Source organism: Gastrolobium bilobum, unplaced genomic scaffold (genome assembly GCF_033153095.1).
Source record: "Gastrolobium bilobum isolate Gb01-03AN ecotype WA unplaced genomic scaffold, APGP_CSIRO_Gbil_v1 utg67448, whole genome shotgun sequence".
NCBI classification, from domain to species: domain Eukaryota; kingdom Viridiplantae; phylum Streptophyta; class Magnoliopsida; order Fabales; family Fabaceae; genus Gastrolobium; species Gastrolobium bilobum.
Genome location: NW_026897538.1, coordinates 8,138 through 33,278, shown reverse-complemented (window position 1 = coordinate 33,278; position 25,141 = coordinate 8,138). Strand labels below are relative to the sequence as shown.

General features: G+C 34.8%; 1 protein-coding gene and 2 pseudogenes across 1 annotated transcript; 1 reads left to right on the top strand and 2 right to left on the bottom strand.

Moving 5' to 3' along the window:
- Window positions 1–7,297: 7,297 nt before the first annotated feature.
- LOC133307825 (cysteine-rich repeat secretory protein 38-like) lies at window positions 7,298–8,035 on the bottom strand. Its single transcript, XM_061508387.1, has one exon. It carries the CDS (start codon window positions 8,033–8,035, stop codon window positions 7,298–7,300), a length of 738 nt encoding a protein of 245 aa, XP_061364371.1.
- A 2,400-nt stretch (window positions 8,036–10,435) lies between these two features.
- On the bottom strand, window positions 10,436–11,160 carry LOC133307851 (cysteine-rich repeat secretory protein 38-like; annotated as a pseudogene).
- A 6,676-nt stretch (window positions 11,161–17,836) lies between these two features.
- On the top strand, window positions 17,837–20,244 carry LOC133307831 (protein OSB2, chloroplastic-like; annotated as a pseudogene).
- Window positions 20,245–25,141: the final 4,897 nt, after the last annotated feature.

Genomic DNA, 25,141 nt, shown 5'->3' with positions numbered 1-25,141 from the left:
TGTGGAAGCGCGTTATAACACTCTACAGAGCGTTAAAACGCGCTAAACCCGAAGCTTCCTTCTTGATTTCTATGTAGTTAGCGCATTACAACGCTCTCTGAAGCGTTTTAACGAGCTCTTTCAATTTTTACTTGGCTTCTGGGATACTTTTTTGGAATTCTTTGGTCTCTTATTTCTTACTTCAGGTCTTCTACTTCATTCTTTCATCAATTTAAGGCTGTTTTCCTTCAAAACATACAAGAACAAATTATATTAGATCAAATTCCAACTTTCATGCTTTTTCAGTATATAACCTAAGTATTCATTTCTTAGACTATGTAAATCATGTAATATTAGTCCTAAAAACATAATAAACTAGAGGTTTATCAAACATTCCCAGATTTGAATATTATTCTCCTCAGCATTGAATTAAAACAAAACATAGGGAAAGAGTAACAAAAATTTTATTTGAATGAGCTCTTCAACAAGAAAACAAATTAGAGCGAGACCCTTCAGTATTCAGGCTTAATTATTGGACAATAATGATACATTACTTAAGCAAAATTCATAATCCATTAGTCACAAAATTGTAACAAGCATTCTCGAGACAAAGAATAGGAAAATTTAGCTAAACACCCCTCACTAGGATTTTCAATTCACTCACACTCAACTGTTTGAGGGTTGTGTTTCACTCATTCTTCACTTAATCATACTACCATAAGCTTGCTTATATTCTTACTCTCCACAGTCTTTATGATATATAAAGCAGATCAAGAGGTCTTTGTTAAGGTTGCAACGTGGCCTGGCTAAAGGAAAGGAAATATTGTGGAACTGTGGTTCAAAGATTAAAATTCATATTCAAAGACGAATACATACCATTGTGTAACTTAATGGTACATCTTTTTCTATATTCACATTTTTTTCTCTTCTTCTTTTTCTCTTTTCATTTTTTTCCATTCGCAAGTATTCTCATACTTCTTTTGCCTCTTTCATTTAACTAACCTTTGCTTCCTTTACCTTTTTCCACCTTTTCCACCTAGTTTCTCCCATACAACAATACTTCAAGTGTGACATTTGATATCTATTTCTCAATTCAAATATGAAAGTTAATCTAAATTGGGGAAGAATGTGTATATGGAGTGGCTAATTACTTACATAGATTTTCACATAATAAACAGCCCTAGGCTCAAAGACTCAAACAAAAGGATAACGTAAGGGTTAGCTATTTGGCCAATTGGTTAAAAGAAAGAACATACTCTATCATCTCTACCATATATATCATATATCATTTCAGGTAAAAAAACAAAGCAAGTCCTAGAGCATTTCATGCAGTGAAGTGCACACTGAATAAAAACATTTCTGTATAGGCTCAAAACCTACAGCTATGGGTACACAGTTAAATTCCATTCTTTATCCAAATTCATCTCATTACTCTTCTACAGGTGTAGGGCCTAACATGTCGCTGTGTATCAGGTCAAGGATCCGCAAAGCTCTTCCTCTTTTGGAGTCAAAAGACACCTAGTTTTGCTTCTCGTGCAGGCAATGCTCGCAAAATCCAAAACTCATAGAGCAGGTCAGAATTCCATCTACCAGCTTCTTTGATGATAGAGTCTCCAGGCTTTTTCCCCCAATATACCACAGCCGTCTATGCCACAACATTGCAGTGTCCCCCTCCGCCTGTTCAAATATATAACTTTCACCACTGAACACTGTGTGACCTAACAATTTACCATAACTTATCCTCTTGCAATAACATAGCTTCCTGAGTCAATTTGCAAGAATACTTGTCATTGCTGAAATTGATACCCACATTTGCCATACTTCCAAAGGAGATAAGATTTCTGGTAAGGCCCGAAATATGCATCTCGTCTGGTAGATTCTTGATTGTTTCGTCATTCATCTTCACCTTTACCTTCCCACACCCATAATAGCATGAGTCGTGTCATCTCTCATTTTGACTATACCGCCAGAATATGGTTTATAAGTGCAGAATCACTCCCTGTGAGGTGTCATATGAAAAGATGCTCTAGTGTCAATGATCCATTCATTGCAATTGCTATGATTGTCAAATGCCATGTACATATCTCCTACCCTATCTTCATCATCCTTCTTTGTACCAGAACCAGAAATGCCATTGCAATCGTTATGACTGTCAAATGCCATGTCAATCGCTATGCTTCTCATGACCTACAATTTTACTCCTGTAATTCCTTCTGTTTGCACCTCTAACATCTCACTTTAGATTTATCATGGGACTTTGATTGTCCCCTCGATTTTCCTTTGTGATAAGACTTTGATTTGTCACCACTTCTTCCTCTAATAAATAGAGCCTATTTACTGGTACCTTCAGAATCTACTTTCTCATATCCTCAGACAAAAAAGAAGCATCAACCGTCTCAAACAACAATTTATTAACACCAGTACCGATTGAAATAATGATGTTCTCCCAAGAGTTAGGCTGTAAGAACCCACCCCGTTAAATTAGGAATTTAAATAATTTAATTATGAGTTTAAGAAATAATTCCATAATTGACCTTGGATAAATATAAAAAGATTAGAATAATTATTGAGAAGGACAAATAATGCTTAAATCATTGTTCTGATGAAAAGTGCAGATATCGATTCTGCTTCGCGGTATAAATGCGTACCAGTGAAGTATTCCAAAAAATTATAATAAAAATATAAATATTCCTAGAAAAATATATAGGTCTAGGATATCAAGTTTGGAGCAAGAATAATGAGCGATGTTGCCAGAACTAATATCGGCTACGTATAAAACGCGTACTGGCAAAGTGTTTCAAAAATTATAACAAAAATAATTCCTAAAAAAATGTCTAGGTTCAGAATATTAAGTTTGGTAGAAAAATGATTACCGAAGCTATTAGAACTAATACCGATGGATTAATTAAGTGCACTAATAAATAGGAATTGCACACAGCCCTAGGTCAGAAATTGCAAATCCTACGTAGCTGCATTCCACTCCCTCATTACTGCCACCTTCTTCCACCCAACCCCATAGTCTTCCATGCAAGAAACCACCCAAGACACCACATTTTCTATTGGTTCTTCCTCTCTAATCTTGTAAACACTTGAGAGCAGACTTGGTGAGGGAGAAAACCATTTCTTAAGAGGTTCTGAACTCTGTTTGTGGGGGTTGAGTTGCTGACTTCTTGGTTGAGAGTGTGAAGGACATTTTCACTCACTTTGGTGCTTCAAGAGGCCATTTTGTGGAGGAAAGAACCTTGTTGGTAGACCAAATTTGTGGCCTTGTTGAGTCTGAGTTGTAGGGTGGTGAGAACAGGTTCAAGACACTTCCTTTTTTTCTGTTTTCAAAAGCCTTAATGTAAACCATGATCATTTCCTTTGAAGTTTCATGAACATAGCTTGTTTGAGTCTTTAAAAATAGGAACTTTGATTATTCAAGTTAAGAGTTATTAATCTATGTATAATAGGTGGTAATAAACTTCTGTTTATGGAGACATTGGACTTAGAACCATTGGGGAACCCTTAAAATCAAGTTTATGCAGAAACCATTCGAGTTTTTGCATTCTGTCTGAAAAGTATTCGAATACTTCTCGTGAAGTATTCGGATACTTGCTTGGTATTTAAATACTTATCAAGAAGTATTGGGATACTTTTCTGGGAATGGCAGTATTCGAATACTTTGGTGAAGTATTCGAATACTTATCCTGGAGTATTGGGATACTTAGTGATATTCAGATACTCTAGTAAAAGTATTAGGTTACTTTTGGTATTCGAATACTTTACTAAAAGTATTGGGATAATTTTTTGGGAACAAGAAGTATTCGAATACTTATTGAGGAGTATTCCAATACTCTTGGCAGATTGGGCCTAAAGTCAATTTTAACAAGTTGGGAAGCCTTAAATACAATATAGAACCTTAATGAAATTCTAGAGTATGAATATTGATGATGTAAATGCTATGAAAACATATATGTGACCTTGTTGGACATTGTTATTACTTGTGACCCTTGGACACCCAGTTGTGAGGGAGGATTTAGCTTGATAGGTAAGTTTCTGGTCCTCGGATTGATCTGTTGCTTGTTCCACCGACCTCCATGGGAGGGTGGTTTATATTCATAGTATGCTTTTATGAAAATGATATATATACGCATTGGTATATGTCAGAGATATGTGGATATACCTGTGATGTAATGCATGGATGTGATGTTGATTACTTACACGATCAGGATGTAACCCTGGTGTGTAAGGTATAAGACTGCGACCCTTATGTTTAGGTAGGTCGCAGACGTGTGTAATTCCTATCATGTTTCCTGGCCAGTTAAACCGCACTTGCATACATCACATGAGATATGAACTGTGGTACATGACTTGTATTTAGTGTTTTGGATGTATTATCATAATTATATTGCTTTAACATGAACATGCATTGTATTTAGTGTTTCGAACTTATTATATACTTGTAAGTGAGCTTGGGACAGAAGAGCCATTGAGGACCCATTGTCTTACTGAGATTTCTTACTAGAAATCTCATCCCGTGTGCGGCACATTTTCATGTACAGGTACCTCTGAGGTTGAGACTTCTGGTGACAGGAGGCCGGAGTTGAGCTGATATTATGCATGCTGCTTTATTGATATATCTGGATCTTATTATGCTTTGTTCTTATTATATGGCTATTGTACCTGAGACATGACTTGATTATGTTGTTTTATTTGCTAAGCATGGGGGTTGTCCATGCCACATTGGTATAAGTTATGTTTAATTCAGACTTGAGTTGTATTATTGTATCAGGACATGTCTGGTCTACGTGTTGTAATTCCATGACTTGATACTTATTTATACTATGAGGTTATTCAGTGTAGTTATTTATTGTAATTTACATACAGGCTATATTTTGAAAAAAATAAGTAAATCCACTTGGGTAAAATGATAAGTTTCATAATTGGAAAATTTTAGCTTCCATATTTATTGAGCTACGCTATTACCATTTATATGTTTAATACACCAGGTGCACACGGGGTGTTACTTAGGCAGTGAACACAACGAGGTGCAAGTTTTGTCTTCCTCATCGAGGTTGACATCTACAAATGTAATTACACACAAACAGTATTAAATTCATTTAAATCAGCAGAGAAAGAATCACCTTTGCTCATCCGCAAATTATACAGCCTCCTTCGCAGAAACAACTTGTCCACGAGTGACTTGCATTGATAGAGACCTCCCAGCTTCGTCCAGAGATCCTTTGCTTCCTTCTCTGAAGTTACGTTCACTAGAACGTTATCTGCCATGCATAAACAAATCAAGCTTCGTGCTTTTCGATCATCTCTGATCCATGTCTTCAACTACTTCGACTCGCCTGCCTCTGATGTTTCGTCACTGACACGTACTGATGGCTTCTCATCGTCGATCACGTATCACATATCCTTATCAACGAGCAAAGCTTCCATCTTTAGTTTTCTTAACTCGAACCCCTTTCCACCAAACTTTTCAACATCGATCCTTGGTTGTCCAATCGACATCCTTTCCAGATCAATTTCGTAATTTTCTCTACACCAAGAAAAAATCCCAAATCGTAAAACCTTAATCTACCATCACAGGAACCTCGGTCGCAGAACCAAAGCCTAAATACCACTATCAGGCGAGTCCAGGAGGAGCATGTGGTGGAGGACCACCACCAATGGGCTTAATTAGCTCAATCATACCAAGTAGATCCAACACCATGTTACAACCCAAAATCTTAAAGCAATGGATTCATGGGTCTATCCACTTATATCAACTTCATTTAGCCCATTATCAACCAATTAATATAGGACTCATCACAATTGAATATTCCAACACCCGCTGCCATCACCACCTCCACCATCATTACTATTATCCCACCACCACCATGTCGCCGCCCCTACCACCATCTCTGCCATTACTAAATCTTTCTCACGTAATTTGTTTTCACATATACTTTTTAGTATTTTAATTTATACATAAAAAATATTTTTAATTTTAACATTCAAATAATATGTTCAGTCAACATTACTTTTCATTATATTGAAGTGCAAAATAAATTTAGCTTTAAAAATGAAATTTTCTAAAATAAACAAGACATAATTTATTTTTATTTTTTTCGAAAGTCATCCAAAATGGGCCTTACAAGTACTCTTCCTCCAAAGCAAAAGATCTACGGAGTTACGTGTAGCGTGACTGAAGGAGGGCCTCAGGCAACGGGCCAATTCAATATGTTTGCAGAATTACTCTCTCTCTCTCTTTTTCTTTGATATTTAAAAAATGGATCCGATTAAAGATGCATGCAGAGTACTACTAAATTTGTTTTTACAAACTTAAAAGCAAAGGCAAAGATGTAACTTAATGTCTAATTATTAAGAATTTGACAAAGCAGAATGACAAAAAATTTGTAAGTACAACGTTTACTTAAATCTCTATCGTATCCTAGAATCTTTAGAAACGTTAGAAAATACTTAGGGAAAAAGATAACAAAAATCATTACAAACTATTGTGCTGCTGACCAACTTAATTTATATTAAAACCAGTGCTTCCGAGTAACTCGCTCGTTGTCTCATTAGCTATTAATGTATCTACACAAATATCAGAATAAAATCACAGACATCGTTCTAGCTTAGCTGAAAGCTGCATTAATGTTGAAACCTTTAGATAGAGCGAAGTTACAGAATTATCACGCCCAAGGATTCCCCATCCTATGCGTTTTCCCTTTACTTCGTTTGGTTTCTATATAATGCTTGTGTATGTGTGTCCCTCCGTTTGTATTTCATTTGGTTAACATATACATTTGAATTCTGATCTGTCAGTGCATGTAAATCAATTCATCCTCTTTGCATTCTCTTAATGCAATTTCCATTATTAGGTCACAAAATAATATCTAAGTTTACATCTTTTGCAAAATTCAATTACATATTTTATCCCATCCCCTAGCGCGTATAATAAAATGTGACGTAGTTGCTCTTTTTAGCCCATAAAACCTCATTATTTGTTATATGGATGGATTAATGGTCATTTGCGTTCTAGCCGTTGATGCTTTGAGAGATTCTTAACTGTTTGGGGATTAAGATAAATTTATTGCTATGTAGCATGATCAAACGCACGGAAATAAAGAGTGGTTTGAAAAAAATTTCAAAAATTATACATAAGAATAGGGGTAAAATAATATTAATGTTTAAACAATGACAATAAAATAATCCATGACGGTACAATATGCATACTACAAAACACAAGGAGATTAAGATACATAGCATATGGACTTCACACTCATCACACTTTCAAACATCGTCCTAAATTCATGTTCATGTCATCCTTAACCTGTAAGTTCTACTCTTTAACAAATGGGTAAATCTCATATTGGATGTTGCAACTTCCGCCGACAACTCTACCTCCTTGTTTTCCATCACAACAACTTGGAAGTTCGCTAATTGCGTCATCAAGACATTTCTTGCAATCCATGCTTGTAATGTCTCTTGTGCACTGAGCTAACCCATAAACTTTCTCTGATTCTCCAATCATTAATAGTTTTCCCGATGCATACATTTTAGGGTCAACAGAAGCTTTGTAAGCAAGTACACTCAACAATTCCTTGGTCATGTAGTTGAACATGTTAGGATCACTCACGTTTTGCACGTTCCACAAAGAGAACTTGTTTGCCTCATCAATCTTGCCAATGAAATCTGTGTCCAAATACTTGAACAAACAGTTATCGTACCATATGATGGCACCTTTGTTGTATGGACAAAGATTGAGGATTTCTTTGGTTGCTTCAGAAACACAAGTTTTGCATTCTGAGGCTGATACATCGCCACGGCAAAGAGCGAGTCCATATGCTTGTTGGTTTTGGTATTGGCCAACTGAGCCAACACCAAAGCCTGTTGAAGGGGTTTTGTAAATAAGTGAGTTTATGAGCGTTTTCAAGTTTGATTCATAGGGAGTGTTGGATGTGAAATTTTCAGAACTTGAACACGAATGGGAAAGAGGGTCAGCTCCAAAAGATGTTTGGAGAAGTAGAACCAAGGTTAGAGAGAAGAGAAAAGAGGAAATGAGCTTTGAGCAAGACATTTTGGAGGTTGATGAAGTTGGTAATGTTGGATTTGATGATTCTGATTGAGTACAGCCTCAATTTATAGTGAAAGTTATACCTATAGACTATAGTTTTGTATGAGAGAAAAAATCAAAAGGTTGATCTTTTCTGTTCACTTTTCTTGGTAACTAATTAAAGTACACTATTTGATGAGACAATGTCAAATCATAACGCGTAAAGGATTTGGCCAGCCAAATGCCTAGTCCAAAATGACTTCTGTATATATTAATTAATAGCGGATCATTGATTTTTTATTTAAATACTTGGGAATTCTAACCGAATTAATAGAGACATTAAAAGGAACTAGATCCCGGCAACAGCATATATTACTTGTATATTCTAACTAAATTAATCAATTAAAAGTATAATTTTTGCATATCCTCCGAAAACACATTTCTAGTATCCTTATCAATATTCATTAAATAAAAAAGTGCATGTATTTAACATCTTGCGGAACTTTCTTCATTTAGCGATTTGAAGAAAGTAAGAATAATTTTAAATCTTCTCAGTACATCAGCTAATTGACGCCCGGTGGGAGGAAGTTCTTTTGAAGAGAAATAGATATAAAGAAGTGGAATCCATATCTTTAATTTTTTGTCTTTATTTTTTTCAGTAGGACTCACATTATTTTGTGTCTATCTTTTACTTAAAAAGATCTAAATTTATATAATTTAAAAGGACACACTTTTTCCATTTTACAAAACCGATATATGTGGTTATCAAAACCATTTTTTTTCATTCAAATTACAAAATACCCAATAAATCGAATGAGATTTGTGAACTCTATTTCTTCTTTGACTCTTCTCTTTCAAAATACCCACGTTGTTGTTCTTTGATTTCAGAAACCCCTTACACTTTCTTTCTCTTTTGCGTCGTCTTCTTCTTCGTTCTCGAATATCAACTATCTGATGAGTCTCCAATTTATTATGTATTAAAGATTAATATGAGCATAAAATTAATTTAAAAGTAATTAAAATTTATGAGAATTATAATTAAATTATTATTTTATTCTCAGTAATATTCTCATAAAAATTCTTATATTTTGAAGTAATTTTCAGCTCAATAAAGAGATAAATTGGAGAGCTCAAGTGGATTTGTTTTAGATTTCTGAATCATTGAAGATCTTATTGAATCTTTCTTTGAATATTTTTAAGGAAAACTTTCCTTTAAATATAAAAGGGAAGATTTGAAGTGTTGGATTAAAGATATGATTGGAGATTCTAGTGAAGATTCCATTGAAGATATTATGAGAAATTAAAAGATATGGTTTCATCACTATAAAAAGGAAACTCTTGGAATTCGACAGAGGCAAGCACATTCAGAGGAAGGAGGAGAACACCAGATACCAGAGTTGGAGATTTCAGAGAGAGAGAGAGGAGCTTGAAGGAGATCGAATATCATTGATTCTCCGTCTTCTTCTTCTTCTTCATGACTTCTTCTTCTTCTTTTTATTTCTTTGTTTTGTTTAAGTCAGCTATGTCTGGCTAGTTTTCTTTTATAGTTAAGGTCATGGATCTGATGTGAACCCTTTTGATATTTAAATTGTTTTTATAATTCTTTTATTTCAATTAGTTTTATTTTACCTTGAATGAAATTTCTATATCCTTATTAGAATTGATCACTCTTATAGGACTTTGAGGGTTAGAGCTCACAATAGACATATTGAGATTTTAATTCTGACTGGGGTAAAATAATAATTTGTACATGATTTAGACATACGCTTGTATGAATTGAAGACTTCTTAATTCATTGAAATTAATGCTTAATTCAAGAAGGATAACTAAGACATTAAAATTCTAATTGGATTAAAGGGGTAAATACACTAAGACATTAGGGTTTAACCAATTAATTTAAAGAAGATGAATTGTCTGAATTATGGTAGTTAAAATACCGATTTAAATCTGCGATTTTACGTTTTTACGATTTTTTTAATCAAAACGATTTCATCAAAATTCCAAACGCTTTTACGATTTTACAATTTTTAATGAATTTTTTACGTTATGATTTTACATTTTACGATTTTTCATCCTCCTTCCGATTTTAGGTAAAATCTCAATTTTAACTATCATGGTCTGAATAATTGAAATTATTGATTATAAGAATTAATTTAGATTAATAAGAGGGATCAAATGTGAAGTGTACCTTGACTATAGTTCTTTATTATAATTCTTAATCGTTCTTGCATATTTTTGATAGTTTTTAGAATTACTTTTCGTTTTATTTTAATTGAACAATTATTCTCTACATCAAATTGATTTAGTGTATCAATTCTCGTGAAACGATGCTTTGCTCACAATTTATTACTTTCCCTAATCGGAACACCATCTCTGGTGAACGTTAGACACGATGCTCCGACCAGATTGTTGGTAGTGGCAGGGTCAGTAAATCTCGTATCGGATGTTGCAACTTCCGCCGACAACTTCTCCTCCTTGTTTTCCATAGAAAAAAGCATGGGAGGTTCTCTAATTATATAATCAAAAGCTTTCTTGCAACCCATTCTTGTAAGGCGTCTCGGGCACTGAGTTAACCCATAAACTTTCTCGGATTCTCCAATCATCAGCGCTCCCGATGCATACGCTTTAGGGCCCACAGAAGCTTTATAAGCAAGTAAACTCAACAATGCCTTATCCATCTTGTTGAAAGTGGCTGGGTCAGTACTTACGTTATTCAAGTTCCACACATAGATCTTGCTTCTGTTGTCAATAGTACCAAAGAAATCTGTATCCAAGTACTTGAACAAGCAGTAATCATACCATATGATGGCACCTTTGTTGTAAGGACAGCGACTGCGGATTTCTTTGGTAGCCTCAGAAACACAGGTTTTGCAATCTGAGGTTGAGACATCACCTCTGCAAAGAGCGAGTCCATATGTTTGTTGGTTTTGGAATTGGCCACCTGAGAAAACACCAAAACCTGTTGGAGGGGTCTTGTAGATAAGTGAGTTGATGAGCGTTTTCAAGTTTGATTCATAGAAACTGTTAGGTGTGAAGTTCTGTGAGCTTGAACATAAATGGAATAGAGGGTCAGCTCCAAAAGATGTTTGGAGGATGAGAGCTAAGGTCAAGGAGAAGAGAATAACGGTAAAGATTTTTAAGGGAGACATTTTGGTGATCAAGGAAATCTTTGTTTAAGATGGTTTTGATTTTGGGATTGTGAAGAGAGAGCCTATTTATTGGCCTTTGAGGAAAAGTTCAAGTAATTGACACTTTCTATTGACCATTTTAAATACCACAATTGTCCCCACCTTACCCTTGTTGAGGCATGCGTAGGCCGTAGCAGCGTTAGCCCACTCCCATTCATACAGAAGAATGGCATGAAAATATATTCAAAAAAAAAAAAATTGGCATGAAAAGCGACTGTATAGAGGTGGTAACGGCGAGGCTCAAAAGGTCAAAGTCCCTTAGTTTAACATAAATGTAAATTATTTTATTATTAATATATTTATAATAAATATTGTTTAAGGAAAAATTCTACCAAAGCATATTGTACTCATTATTCTATTTCTTTTTTTTTTCTGGAGTACAAAAGGAGCCAAGGGGAAAAGCCCAAAAGAAAACTACAAATTAACAACTACTGGATCCAGAAGTGGATCCAAAGCTGAGGGTGCTTCAGGGAGCACAACAAAAGATTCTCTAGAATGAAGGGCTTGTTTAGCCAAGTAGTTAGCTCATTTATTAGCGTTCCTTTTCACATGAATGAAGGGCTTGTTTGGCTAAGTAGTCCGCGCATTTATTAGCATTCCTTTTGACGTGGATGAGAGAGCATTTTTTATAACTATGTTTACGAGAATTATATAGTTATAATATTAAAATTATTTTTTTTTTCTATTTCCACATGAGTTGACAATTTTTTAAAAGAAAAAAAATAACTTTAATATTATAAATTTATACTCTTCAAAATACACATAATTATAATACGACCGTTGCGCTGAATTGTATATTAAAAAGTCACTCTCAAGTAAGGAAGTACGGACACTTGTAAAAACAGAGAGAGTTGTGTCTGACACGCTCTAACACAGCGACACGCTCCGACACGGTGTCAGACATGAGGTCAACTTTTTCCGACACGTTGACCATTCCGACACGCGAATCTGACCGTGTCTGACACGGTCAAATGGCATTTTCGTGAATTTTTTTTTTAAAAAATTAAAATATATTAATAAAGCTTCCACCTGATCATATCAATTTTATTTTTTTGTCTTTTTTCCCCTTAAGTAGATAAGAGATCATCTCAGCATCATTGTTGTCAATTCTTATCACGCTCTTGTTGTATCTCCTTGTCTCTGATCTCTCTCTAATATGATTTGATCTCCCTATCTGATATTATATATCTCACATCCCAGTTCTTATTTTTTTTATTAACGTTTCCATCTTTATAACGTGTTGATGAGTATTATTAATTTAGTTTCATTTTTTGTTAAATTATTAAATATTAAATGAAATATACACTATATAAATTAAAAATATTATTTAATATTAAAACGTCACTACAAAAATTCAGGCATTTTGTGGGGGTCATATTTTCATATTGTGGGGGTCTTTGACCCCACAAAGTATATTTGTGGCATCCTCAACAACCCCCAGTTTTACCTACGCCACAACATATTTTGTGGAGGTTTTATGTGCAATGCCACAATTTGTTAAAATATTTTTTGGAGGCTCTAGACCCCCACAAATGATTCAGTTTCTGGAGGTTTAAGACCCCCACAAATTTGTTGAAAATTTAAAAAAAAAAATCAATTTTTCTGTAAAATAAGAAAAATTGAATTTAAATTAAAAAATAAATTTAAAATAATTATGATATCAATAAACTTGGCCTTGGATTACTCGATAAATAGTTAAAACAAATTTAATCTCAGAATTTAAATAAAACCAAGCAGTGAATATTCAAATTAAAAATTAAATTTAAAATAATTATGATATCGACAAACATGAACCCTCAAAATATTAATGAAGCTTTCAGAAACCATTAACAAAAGCTCAACCTAGAAAAGCAATCCAAACACAAGCATTATTCATAGAATGGCATTTGTACATGTTTATTATTGCACACACAAGAATACACACATATATTCCAATAGCTTCATAGGATTCCCCAACTTGGGCATATATATATATATATATATATATATATATATATATATATATATATATATATATATTAAAAAATGAATAAAAATTTACTCCATGAAGGGTAGAAATGGGGAGTTAACTTTAGTGTGCCTAATTGAGAATTGGCAATAGTGTTTCCTTCTAACTAAAATATAACATACTCTGCCGAGCAAAACTTGACAAGAAAATTTGGACTTGAACTGCAACATTTCCCAGTTGAGTGTTCCATCTTTCAGACTACATCTGTGTAAGCAACCCCAAAATATATTGTAGACTTGCCCCCCCTCCCCCCCCGTATTGTTGTAAAGCAGAAACATTCTGATCCTTAGACATTGAAGAAAGTTGTTCGAGCCCAACTGTGAAGTCACCACCAACTGGAGTTGGGGGTGTCACTGCTGCACCTGTCACTGGATGATTCAAAATACAAATTGAAAGATCACAGTAAGTAACTCAAAATGCATAAGCTTTAGTGCTAAAACAGGAAACAAGAAAACTAAATGTATGCCAAAAACAGATAAATTAATTGAAAGCAAATCAAGATTCCCGCTACAGAATACAGATTGATTTATGCATAACGAATGCCAAGTAGGACTAGAAACTAAAAGCAATTCACATTACAACAGCTATATAGGGGTGTGTGACATTCACCAGTTAATAATTGCTAAATTTCATATCTGCCTAAAGATATCAAATACATTAGAATCTTTTATTCCAGATACAAAAAACCAAATAGCTTAATTATTTTATTAACCATTATTAATAGTCTGCCACTAGCTTTACTTGTGTTACCTTAAAAGAAAAAAAGGAAAAAGAAAACGAAAAGCATCAATACCAATTTATTTTACTTTTTTTTTAGGATTTTATGCCAATAACCACTCTGGTTCGTTTTTGCTAACTATCCAGATGGTCCCTTTTTAGTCCTTTTCCCCTTCATTTCCCCCACTTCTTCTTGTCCCTTTCTTTTTTACTTTTATTTATTTATATATACATATATTGTTATTTTATTTTATCTTATTTTATATTTTTATTTTATTTGTTTATTTTTATTTATTTATTTATTTATTTATTTTTATTTTTTTATTTTTTTTTTTTTTTTTCTTTTATTTTTTTAACTTTTTTTCAACCGTTTTGTATCTTTCATGTGGGTTCATCTACCACCGACCCCAATTAATTTGGGATAAAGGTGTTGTTGATGTTGATGTTGATGTTGATGTTTATGCTACAAACTTACCATTACCGTGAATACCTGATTTTCTAATTTGTATTACAGTGGCAACATGTTAATGTTTAATAAAATTATTATTCTTTCCAAGTTAGCTCAGTGAATATACACTGAAACACAATGATGTAGTAACTACACACTGAAACACAACAATATCCGCATAGCATAAACCAAGTAACCTTACTTTCAAGCATCACAATGAAACTGAGCATTGAGGTTGGTATGAAGAGCTCTACCTATCCCTTCCAAAATTATCTGCCAAACAAAGAAAGCTTAATTAGAATATGCTTGTGTTGGATTTTCTCAAATCCACAGTAATGTTATAAAATAAACAAAATGATTCTCCCACCAAATCGGTATCTTTTGCCACAGCAGCAAGCTCAGAGCTGACCTGTCGTAAGATTTAAAGGTAAAAATTTAAAGGTCGCATTACAAAAACACTACATAAATCATGGGTGCAGCGCCAACAGTACCACAAATTTTAAATTCAGTTTAAAACAGATATTCTAATTGTTGAATAAGTTACCCTCAAATAAAGTTTTAAGATCATTAAATTGAATCAGAATCTGACAAAATTTACAATTACATGCCAACAAAAATTTTATATTTGATTGAGATCAACATTTGAGGCACGAAATATGTCATGCATGTTGCTGCAGCATGCAAAGAATTGGTGCTCTTGCACAATAGAACTTGCCATTCTCATTGGTTATATCGACCCCAATCAATAATGTAAAGTATGTGCATGAGTAATAAGAAGTCAAACAGAAATAGAGGACATTATACCCTCCTACTAGAGAAAAAAGTAGAGAGGAAGTTTCACTTAAATTGCCACAAGGAATTTTTCCTAATTCTCCAATTTCTACAAACTAAAACCCACATGTTCTAAAACAAAGGAAAAATTGAAATCATTCTCCAATTTCCCCAATCCAATTTGACGAGCGCAACAACTCAATCTCCAACATCCTAATTCTGAAATCCGCTACTGCCCAAGCAATCGTGCAACTAATAAACACTGTTGCACCGCCATCGGAGTTTGAAAGAAGAAAAGTCACATACCTTGGAGAGATGAGAAACCGTGCAGGTTGCTCGATGAAGCGAAACCCTAGAGATGGTTAGCGAAGGGAGAGGGAATAGGAAAATCCTAAAAATACAAGAAAGACAATGAGCTTGAGGCGTTAATGCAATCGATTTTGGCTTCCTCATGTACTAAATAGATGCAATGAAAATGGTTTAGCAAATACTGGAGAATAAAAAGATCGAGAGAGATGAGAGCGTGGTTTTGTAGAAAATTTACAAAAATTTTAAAATTATAAATATTTTTGGGGGTCAAAGCCCTCCACGAAGTTATAAAATTTGAAAATATCGTGTAGCATTCTTTTAAAACGCCAGAATGCACATAATTATTGAAGGTTTCGTTAACCTCCACAAAATAACCTCCACAAGTTACCTATTTTTTTGTAGTGCGTGTCCCAAAAATCCATAATTTTTTAGGATTGACATGTCGGAGTGTCGTGTCATATCGTGTCACGTGTCGCGTGTCGTATCGATGCTACGTAGCTCTCAAGAATCTCAACTATTAAGAACTGAGCTTTCCTATTCAAGCCAACCGGAGACCTTTAATTATCGCCCACAGCTCACCAATGTAAGAAGAACATATCCCTCTGTTATACAAAAAACCAGCAACCCAGTTACCATTTTCATTTTTTACAAGACCCCCAGAGGTAGCTAGAAAGTTTGGGCTTTTCCTCACAGCAGCATTGACACTGATTTTCCACCATTCTTGGGGAGGGGCAATCTATCTATCTTGACCTGTGATTGGTCTAATACTCTGCACTTGATTCTGATAACTCATGCTAATTCTAATTTCACCTATATATGCAGTGATTACGAAAATTGGATTATCAGGTCTAGTGTATGATGGTTCTTGTTTCTCCATTTCCAAAAAACCACGTGGTCGTGATGAAAATATCCCTACAATCAAGCACCAATTGATAAGACCATCCTTTACTAAGATTTTTACGAATCCATTCCTCAAGAGGTAAAGAAAGAAAGATTGTTGGAATGTTTCCCGAAAACCATATATTCCAAATGGAAACAACCATTTTACAATAACGCAATTTTGTGATAAGTTATCAGGCTCTCGATATAATAAATTGAACCAACCTGATAATTTTATCATATCCTACAAACTCACCAAACAATTAATTAGAACATGATAAGATAAACTATTCTATTCTTTCTTTCCTAAACTGCTCCAAACAGGCCTAGGTGTTGTGAAAATGACGAATTGAGAGGGAGAATTCATATACTATCGGCAATACTGCATTGAGAGACAAGGAAGAGTTTCACAAACTGAAGTGACTTTGCTACCACTGCAACGTAACATGCTAACGTGTAGTGAAGCTTGCGCGACACTTGCTTCCTCGTAAACGTAGGCTGGGTCATTGCTTCCCACTTGTCACCTTCTACTTGAATATTGGAAAAATAAATTTCTTCCTTGGCGAGTTATATTTTTATCCTGAAGTTTGAGCATAGTATTTTTAAGAACAAGAAGAAAATGTTTTATTATGTGTTAGGATATATCACGGACCTCGACAACAACATAGTTGAATACAAAATCTTTGTGACGATAACCTGATGTTTAATAATATTTTTTTTTTGTGGATGAAAGAGGTGCAACACGAGGACTTCCCAGGAGGTCACCCATCCTAGTACTACTCTCGCCCTGATGTTTAATAATTTTAGTTATGACTGCTTGAGCTATTTTTAAAACATATATGGGTTTCATGTACTAAAAAAAATATATGATTTTATCACAAACAAAGCAACAATACGATGAAGGGCTGATAATATGTGTCATTATTATTATTTTATTTTAAGTTTAAGTCTTCTTTTTTCTTTTTTATATTCTTTTGTTTCTCAATACATTTTAACTTTTTTTATAAAAAATTTTTTTGGGGAAAGCACCCTGCAAGGCAACTAAGTATGCAGATATAAATAAAATTTTTTGGGTCCATTACTGTATGTAGGTGTGTATTTCATTTGGTTTACATGTCTTATATTCTAAGACAAAGTCATTCTTGGGAAACTTCGGACACGTGTCTGCTTCTCCTTCACTTTCATGTTTGCTTTCACACTACACAATTCAAAAAGTTTCCTTCTTTGGTAATTCAGGGAATAAAAAAATTCGAAAAGAAATTATAATATGGACCCAAAATTGATGGCCACGATTTGCTATCTAAAATCAATGGTGCAGATCTGTTCTCATTTTTATTGGGACACAACTCATCTTATTTTGAAATTTGAAGTTCAAAATTTAAATTTGATTTTTAAAAACTCACAACTCAATTAATGTTCACCTACTTTGTCCGATGGGATTGTTAAACATTTAACAACATGTACACGCCTTCTCATTGTTCTATGTGTGGTTTAGGAAGACCAAAATGGCTGTGTTCCGTGCGTCAGCTCTCATTCTCCGATCATACTCCTCCTCCGCCTCTGCCTCCGCCGCCGCCACTCGGAGGAGGTCGAAATCCCTGCCGGTGAGGCCGAGGCCGACGGAGATTCCATTTCAGCCAAAGGTTGCGAATGCCGTGAACCTCATCGATCAGGTTCATACGCTGGTTCAGTTTGAAACTTGTGATGATGGAAACACCTATGCTGCCACCGTTATCACGCGCCAAGAGTCCCCTTCTTCTCCTTACCGTTCGTTAGTGTTTTTCCATCATTCCTCCTTTGCATTTCTCTTTCATATTCTTTACTCAAAAGTGTTTTTTTTTAATTGTTGGTTGTTTTATATAAGCATTCCGGTGATATTTGAGGGTGATTTGGCTTTTACTGCGAAAACCCATCTTCAACAAAATGATATCATCCATGTAGCTGGACAACTCAGTACTGATCCACCTCTCTTAGATCAAAGATCTGCTCAGACTAATAATATTCAGGTCTCTTTATATTTACTTATGAAGATGATTTTTAGCTAGCACTTTCCCTTTTGCTCTTATGTTTGTCTCATGTATTGTTTGTTATATGTGTTGTTTAGTGTGTAAAATTTCACATCTTTGGTTTAATCATATTAGGTTATGGTACAAAGCCTCAACTTTGACAAAGGATATCCCCAAGAAAAGAATACATCTGCTACTTCAAAGCAAGATAGAATGTTGACTATGTCTGGTAATCATTCCTTCTGATTTAGCAGCACGTTTTTAATATCATTTTATGAATAATTATTTTTTCGGAATGGAAATATGGGGCAATAGCATTATTGTCGTGCATCCATAATAAATTGTGAATGAAATTTCTTTATAATATTTTCTTTTTTATTCATTTTATTTTTCTGATTGGATCTTCCCTTTTTTTTATATAAAAGAAATTTTATTAGAAGAAACTGAGGGAAAGATAGCAAGTACTAAGGATATTTAATGAAAGTGTAAATTTTTTAACAGTGTGCTGCTTTAGCCATAACTTCCATGAACTCTAACATGTTTTTGGAAATATGTTATTACTGTCTTATTAGCAAGTGGAAAGCATGACATCAATCAATCAACTAAGGATGTCCGTTCCAAGCAAAGTGACGAGCATGACATAGACAAATCTTGGAAGGATCTTCTTAATAACCCCAGTGAATGGTGGGATGTTCCTTCAACAAAGGTTAGGGATTTCTCTCCTTAATTCATCTCCTTCGATTTGCCCCTCTACTATCTGGCAATGATGATGGTTCCTTCAAATTTGTTTATGCAATCTGGTGCAACTTAATGTCGTAGAATCCAAAAGGTGCAGCTTTTCAAAGAAAGATAAATGGTGAATTACTCTTTGTCAATAGCTCAACTCCCTAATGGCTCCTAGAGAAATTGGATACGATTGCAATTGATTTGAAACCTGAACTGAAACACTCAATAAGTATAGATCCATACTCTTTTCTTTTTTTATAGTAATTGGCTAATTGGGTTGTTTGAGCATTCCAAAAATCCCAATCCGATTTTTTTTTTTACAGCCAGTGCAAAGAAGGACCCAGACTCTTCATTGAGTCCTTGGAGAGACCTTCTAGATAATCTGAAGCAGTAGAGTAATTTCCGTGACAGCAAACTGAATAAATTGGTAGTGATTGATGACTTTATCACTTGGGGTATCCTTTTCTCTTTGACGAATTTATTTGGGGGATCTTTTTATATTTCTATCTACTTAGTAGGTGAATCCAAGGCACCCTGACTTCAAGCGCAAGGATGGCAGTCTTTCCCTCTGGCTTAACCGGGCTCCAACATGGGTTTCATCTGAACTAGAAGGACTGGACTTTGATGATGCGGTTGTTAAATCCAAACAAGCAAACAACTGTAAAGGTCTGTATGAATAACTTCCTTTTTCATAAAGACCTTCCTGTGCATCATAAGAATAATTGTGATGCATGACAGACTTGGTACAAAGAGATTCTCAGTATGATTGGGTTCATACCAAATTCCAAACAAATTCAATTTTTTATTTTTGTAGGTTGGAGATACTCTCCATTTTTATATTTTGTTCAACGTCTCATGTTTGTTTGGGCTTCTGCAATTTATTATTCCTCATGTCCTATTTCCATTTCATTTTTCTTCCTATATGTTTTATCACCATATTATGTTTTATTACATGCATCCCAACTAGGTTTAGGTGATCAGTCCTGGAATGATTTGGTGGAAAATCCAACTGAATGGTTGGATAATAGATCAGATGAGGTAACCCCATTTTCTGCTTTGTCCTTGGGTTTTTAAATCTAAACAAGTTTATTTATTAGATTTTGTTTATTGAGTTAATGGTTCATATTGATCATCAGACAAATGAAAGAGCTCTTGTTTCAAGCACAAAGAAACCGGTCTAGATTTCAAGCTCAAATCATTGGTACAGATTTGTTATCAATTGTATTGGCAGACAGCTCATCTTAATTTGAATTTTGGAGTTCAAAATTTAAATTTCATTTTTTTTTAAATCTGACAACTCGTTTAATGTTCAGCTACTTTTTCCATTAGAATTGCTAAACATTTAAAAAAATATACAAGGCTTCTCATTATTCTACGCGATTGCAAAAACACGGTCATTTTCTTGCTCCTATTGTCTAGATTCATAATATCAAATTCAAATTTCTAAATTATTTTCAGCTTTGTGTTCACACCCACAAGAATTTGAAATGTTTCCTATTATAATAACTTTTCAAATTTTTATTTTAACTTTAAATTTAAAAACTCAATTAAGATCTCACTAATATAGGAGGAAAAAAGTTCAGCATTAGTTGGTGGCAAACATTTATATTAATATCCACTAATTTTTCAAAATTCGAATTTTTTTTTTGGTAAGCCAAAATTCGAATTTTAAACATAATATAGGTGGAAAAATATTTCAACATTATTTAGTGCAAACAATTGTATTAATATCTCATTATTTTCTACATAGGAATGAGAATTGTTAAGTATATTAATAATATTTATTGAAAAGTGTATATTATTTTAATACAAAAAATATGTTCAAGAAACCTCCTTTAGTTCGTTGAAAAGTTCATTAATGTATATTGTAATTGTCTTGATTCATAATATCAAATTCAAATTTCTAAATTTATAATTATTTTCAGCTTTGTCTTCACCCTCACAGGAATTTGAAATGTTTCTTATTATAATAAATTTTCAAATTTTTTATTTTAACTTTGAATTTAAAAACTCAATTAAGATCTCACTAACTCCTGCATTGGTATTTGCCAGGCCTATTAAAATCCCACTAACTTTTAAAATTCAAAATTTAAACTTAATATAGGAGGAAAAAAAGTTCATCATTAATTGGTGGCAAACATCTATATTAATACCCCACTACTTTTTCAAAATTCGAATTTTAAACATAATAGAGGTGGAAAAAGATTTCAACATTAATTAGTGGCAGACAATTGGATTAATATCTCATTATTTTCTACATAGAAATGAGAATTATTAAGTATATTAATAATATCTATTGAATAGTGTATATTATTTTAATACAAAAATATGTTCAAAAACCTCCTTTAGTTCGTTGAAAAGTTCATTAATGTATGTTGATGGAATAAAATTAAAACGATTACCAATTCCCTAAATTTTCAACGTTTGAATTCATTAATGATTTTGATGGTCAGATAACGTATGCTACAATTAAAGTTTACAATCAAATACAAGTGAATGCATTAGTATCTATTATCAATGGAGTTATATAATTGTGACAAAAATAATACAAAACGATAAGAAATTCCCATTAAAATAATATAAATGTATTTTTTAAAACAATATGTTGTAAATATTTGTTATTTTATTATTATTAGTATTTGTTGTATTGGGCCAAGCCCATTAGGTCAAGTATTAGGGTTTTCATTCTCTATAAATAGAGATCTCTTTGTACAGATTATTTACACAATTCAATAATATTTCAAATACCCTTTTCTTTCAAGTTGGTGTCAGAGCTCTCGATCCTGAGGGCTCTGCTTCCGCAATTACCGCTTCTCTTTTCCTCCTCTCGACGCCAATCAGCCGCCACCGAAAAAAATTTCCGGGGACCTTTTTTGGACCGAGAGGACCTGTTTTCAAACTTTTTTTCTCTGATCTATCAGTCTGTGGACCTTTTACAATCAATTGACGGCCGGATCTCTTAAGAATGACTCAAACCCACTACTGTTCATCACTGGAACAGTACTTTCTGGTGACCGTTTGGACTCCGCTCAGCCACAGAAGGGACCGCCACCTCCGGACGACCTCACGGTGAAAATCCCAGCTTCGGCGGCCGCCGCACGCGCTCCCACGCGCTGCCACACTCCCGACGAGTGAGGCCCACTCGCAGACACCTCCACCGACGCGTGGAGGTGCGTGACTGCTTCTTTCCAGCTCCGCTCAACAGCGTTCTGATCGTCTCTTCATCCTCTTTCTGGATCTGTGATTTTTTCTCAGATCGGACGTCGTTTGGTATTTTTCCTGTATTTTTTGGATACTTGGTGCTATTCTTTGACAAGTTTTGTGCAGTATGGCCTCTTCTCAAAGGAGTTCCTTTACCAAGTTTTCTAATGGTGCATCTTCTAGAAGAGATGATCGATGGTGTTCTTATTGTAAAGCAAACTGTCTTAGAAAAGATGGCAAGGTTGCGTGGTCAAGCGCATTTTACTTCCTCTGAAATAACTCCTGCACCTAATAAGACCCAACCTGCATTTCGTCCAGATGAGTTGGAACGGCTCTGAACCATTCTTGATTCTATGAGTAAGCCATCTAATACTAGTTCTTTGACTATGACTTGTATGAGCTCCCAAACTTATTCTTTCCTTTCTTCATGTAATGATTTTAAACATTCTTGGGTTGTTGATTCTGGTGCTACTGATCATATGGCTTGTTGTGCTGACTCCTTAACTTCTTATCATCCTACCATTGGAACTCATACAATAGCCGTAGCTGATGGCTCTCATACATCAGTTGCAGGTTCTGGTGACATAAACTTACAGCAGTCCTTACATCTTAAGGATGTTCTTCATGTTCCTAAACTCTCCACGAATCTTCTTTCTATTCATAAAATTACAAAAAATTTGAATTGTATTGTAACCTTCTACCCTACCCATTGTGTTTTTCAGGATCTCGCCACAGGGAAGACGATTGGTAGTGCTAAAGAGCAAGGTGGGTTGTACTATCTGGTGTCACAATCTCCTGCAAATAAAGTAACAGACCACATCTTGATGTCTCATGGTCAATCAACTGCTGATTCTTTAATTTGGCTTCATCATAAGCGCTTAGGTCATCCTCCATTTAGTTTACTCAAATCTTTATTTCCGTCATTGTTTTTGTCTAAGTCTGTTGAGTCTTTTCATTGTGATGTTTGTGAATTTGCTAAGCATCATCGTGTGTCTTTTCCTTCTAGTATTACTAAGAGTGTTGAACCTTTTGATCTTATTCATTCTGATGTTTGGGGTCCCTTTAAAGTCCCCCATGCTTCTGGAAATAGATGGTTTGTTTCTTTTATTGATGATTGCACTCGTGTAACTTGGGTGTACTTAATGCGTGAAAAGTCTGAGGTACCACAACTGTTCTTTCAATTTTATAAAATGGTTGAGACCCAGTTTGGTAAAAAAATCAAGAGACTAAGAACAGATAATGGTACTGAATATGTTAATCACAGTTTTCCCCAATTTATAAGAAATAGCGGTATGATTCATGAACTTACTTGTGTTGACACCCCCCAACAGAATGGGGTTGCTGAAAGAAAAAATCGTCACCTTCTTGAGGTGGCTCGTACATTAATGTTTCAGACACATGTACCCAAATACTATTGGGGAGATGCTATTCTTACTGCAGCATTCTTGATCAACCGTTTACCCACTCGGGTACTTGACCATGTAAGTCCTATTCACTATATGACTTCTTTTTTCCCTTCTATTCCAACTATGAGTCTTCCTCCACGAGTGTTTGGGTGTGTTGCTTTTGTTCATGTTCATAACATCATCGCAGTAAGTCGGACCCTAGGGCTATTAAATGTGTTTTTCTTGGTTATGTTCCTGATAAGAAGGGCTACAAATGCTATCACCCTAGTAGTAGGAAATTTTTTGTTTCTATGGATGTTACATTTCAGGAATCTGAGTCCTTTTTCCAAGGTCCTCATCTTCAGGGGGAGAATCCTTCACCAGAAATCTCGTCACCTCCCTTCTTTGAGTTTGAATCTTCAGTGTCTACTCCTTTACCTGTGTCAGTGTATCCTCCTCTTGGTCCTGTTCCTCCTGTGTCTGATCCTCCTGTGAGTAATCCTCCTGTGACTGATTCTCCTATGATTGATACATCAAGTACACCAGAGATACGGAAGATTATGACACCTGAAAGAAGGAAACAGCCCACATTGTCTCAGCAGCAACCTCAATCGTCTGAACCACTGGTAAGTCTTGAATCTCATATTTCTGATCATGATGTTAATACTTCTGATGACTTACCCATTACTACTGATTCTGATGATTTACCCATTGCTCTTAGAAAAGGAAAAAGAGCTTGTCCCAAGAAATCTTGTCCCTCATGTCCCTCTTGTACTCAATACCCTATCTCTCATTGCTCTAATACTTGACCTAATGGGCTTGGCCCAATACAACAAATACTAATAATAATAAAATAACAAATATTTACAACACTCCCCCTCAAGCTGAGGAATAGATATTTATCATTCCCAGCTTGCTAGTAAGTTCTTGAAATCTGTCTGAAGGAAGTCCCTTTGTCAATAGATCAGCTAATTGACGCCCAGTGGGAATGTATGGAGTGGTAATCAACCCGCTATCAAGTTTCTCTTGGATGAAATGGCGGTCGACCTCAATATGTTTAGTCCGATCATGTTGAACCGGATTATGAGCTATACAAATAGCGGACTTATTGTCACATAGCAGCTTCATAGGTCCCTCACATTTTATTTTGAGATCATCAAGTATAATTTTCAGCCACAGTAACTCACAAATGCCTTGAGCCATAGCTCGAAATTCAGCTTCTGCACTTGATCTGGCGACCACATCTTGTTTCTTACTTCTCCATGTCACCAAGTTACCGCAAAGAAACATGCAGTAACCAGTGGTAGAACGACGGTCAGTCACTGATCCATCATAATCAGCATCAGTGTAAACTTCTAAAGAGAGATTGCCATCACGTCGGAATAACAATCCTTTACCAGGAGTAGCTTTAAGATACTGCAGAATTCTCTCTACTGCCTGCATGTGTTTCTCCTTTGGATCGTGCATAAACTGACTGACAACACTAACAGCA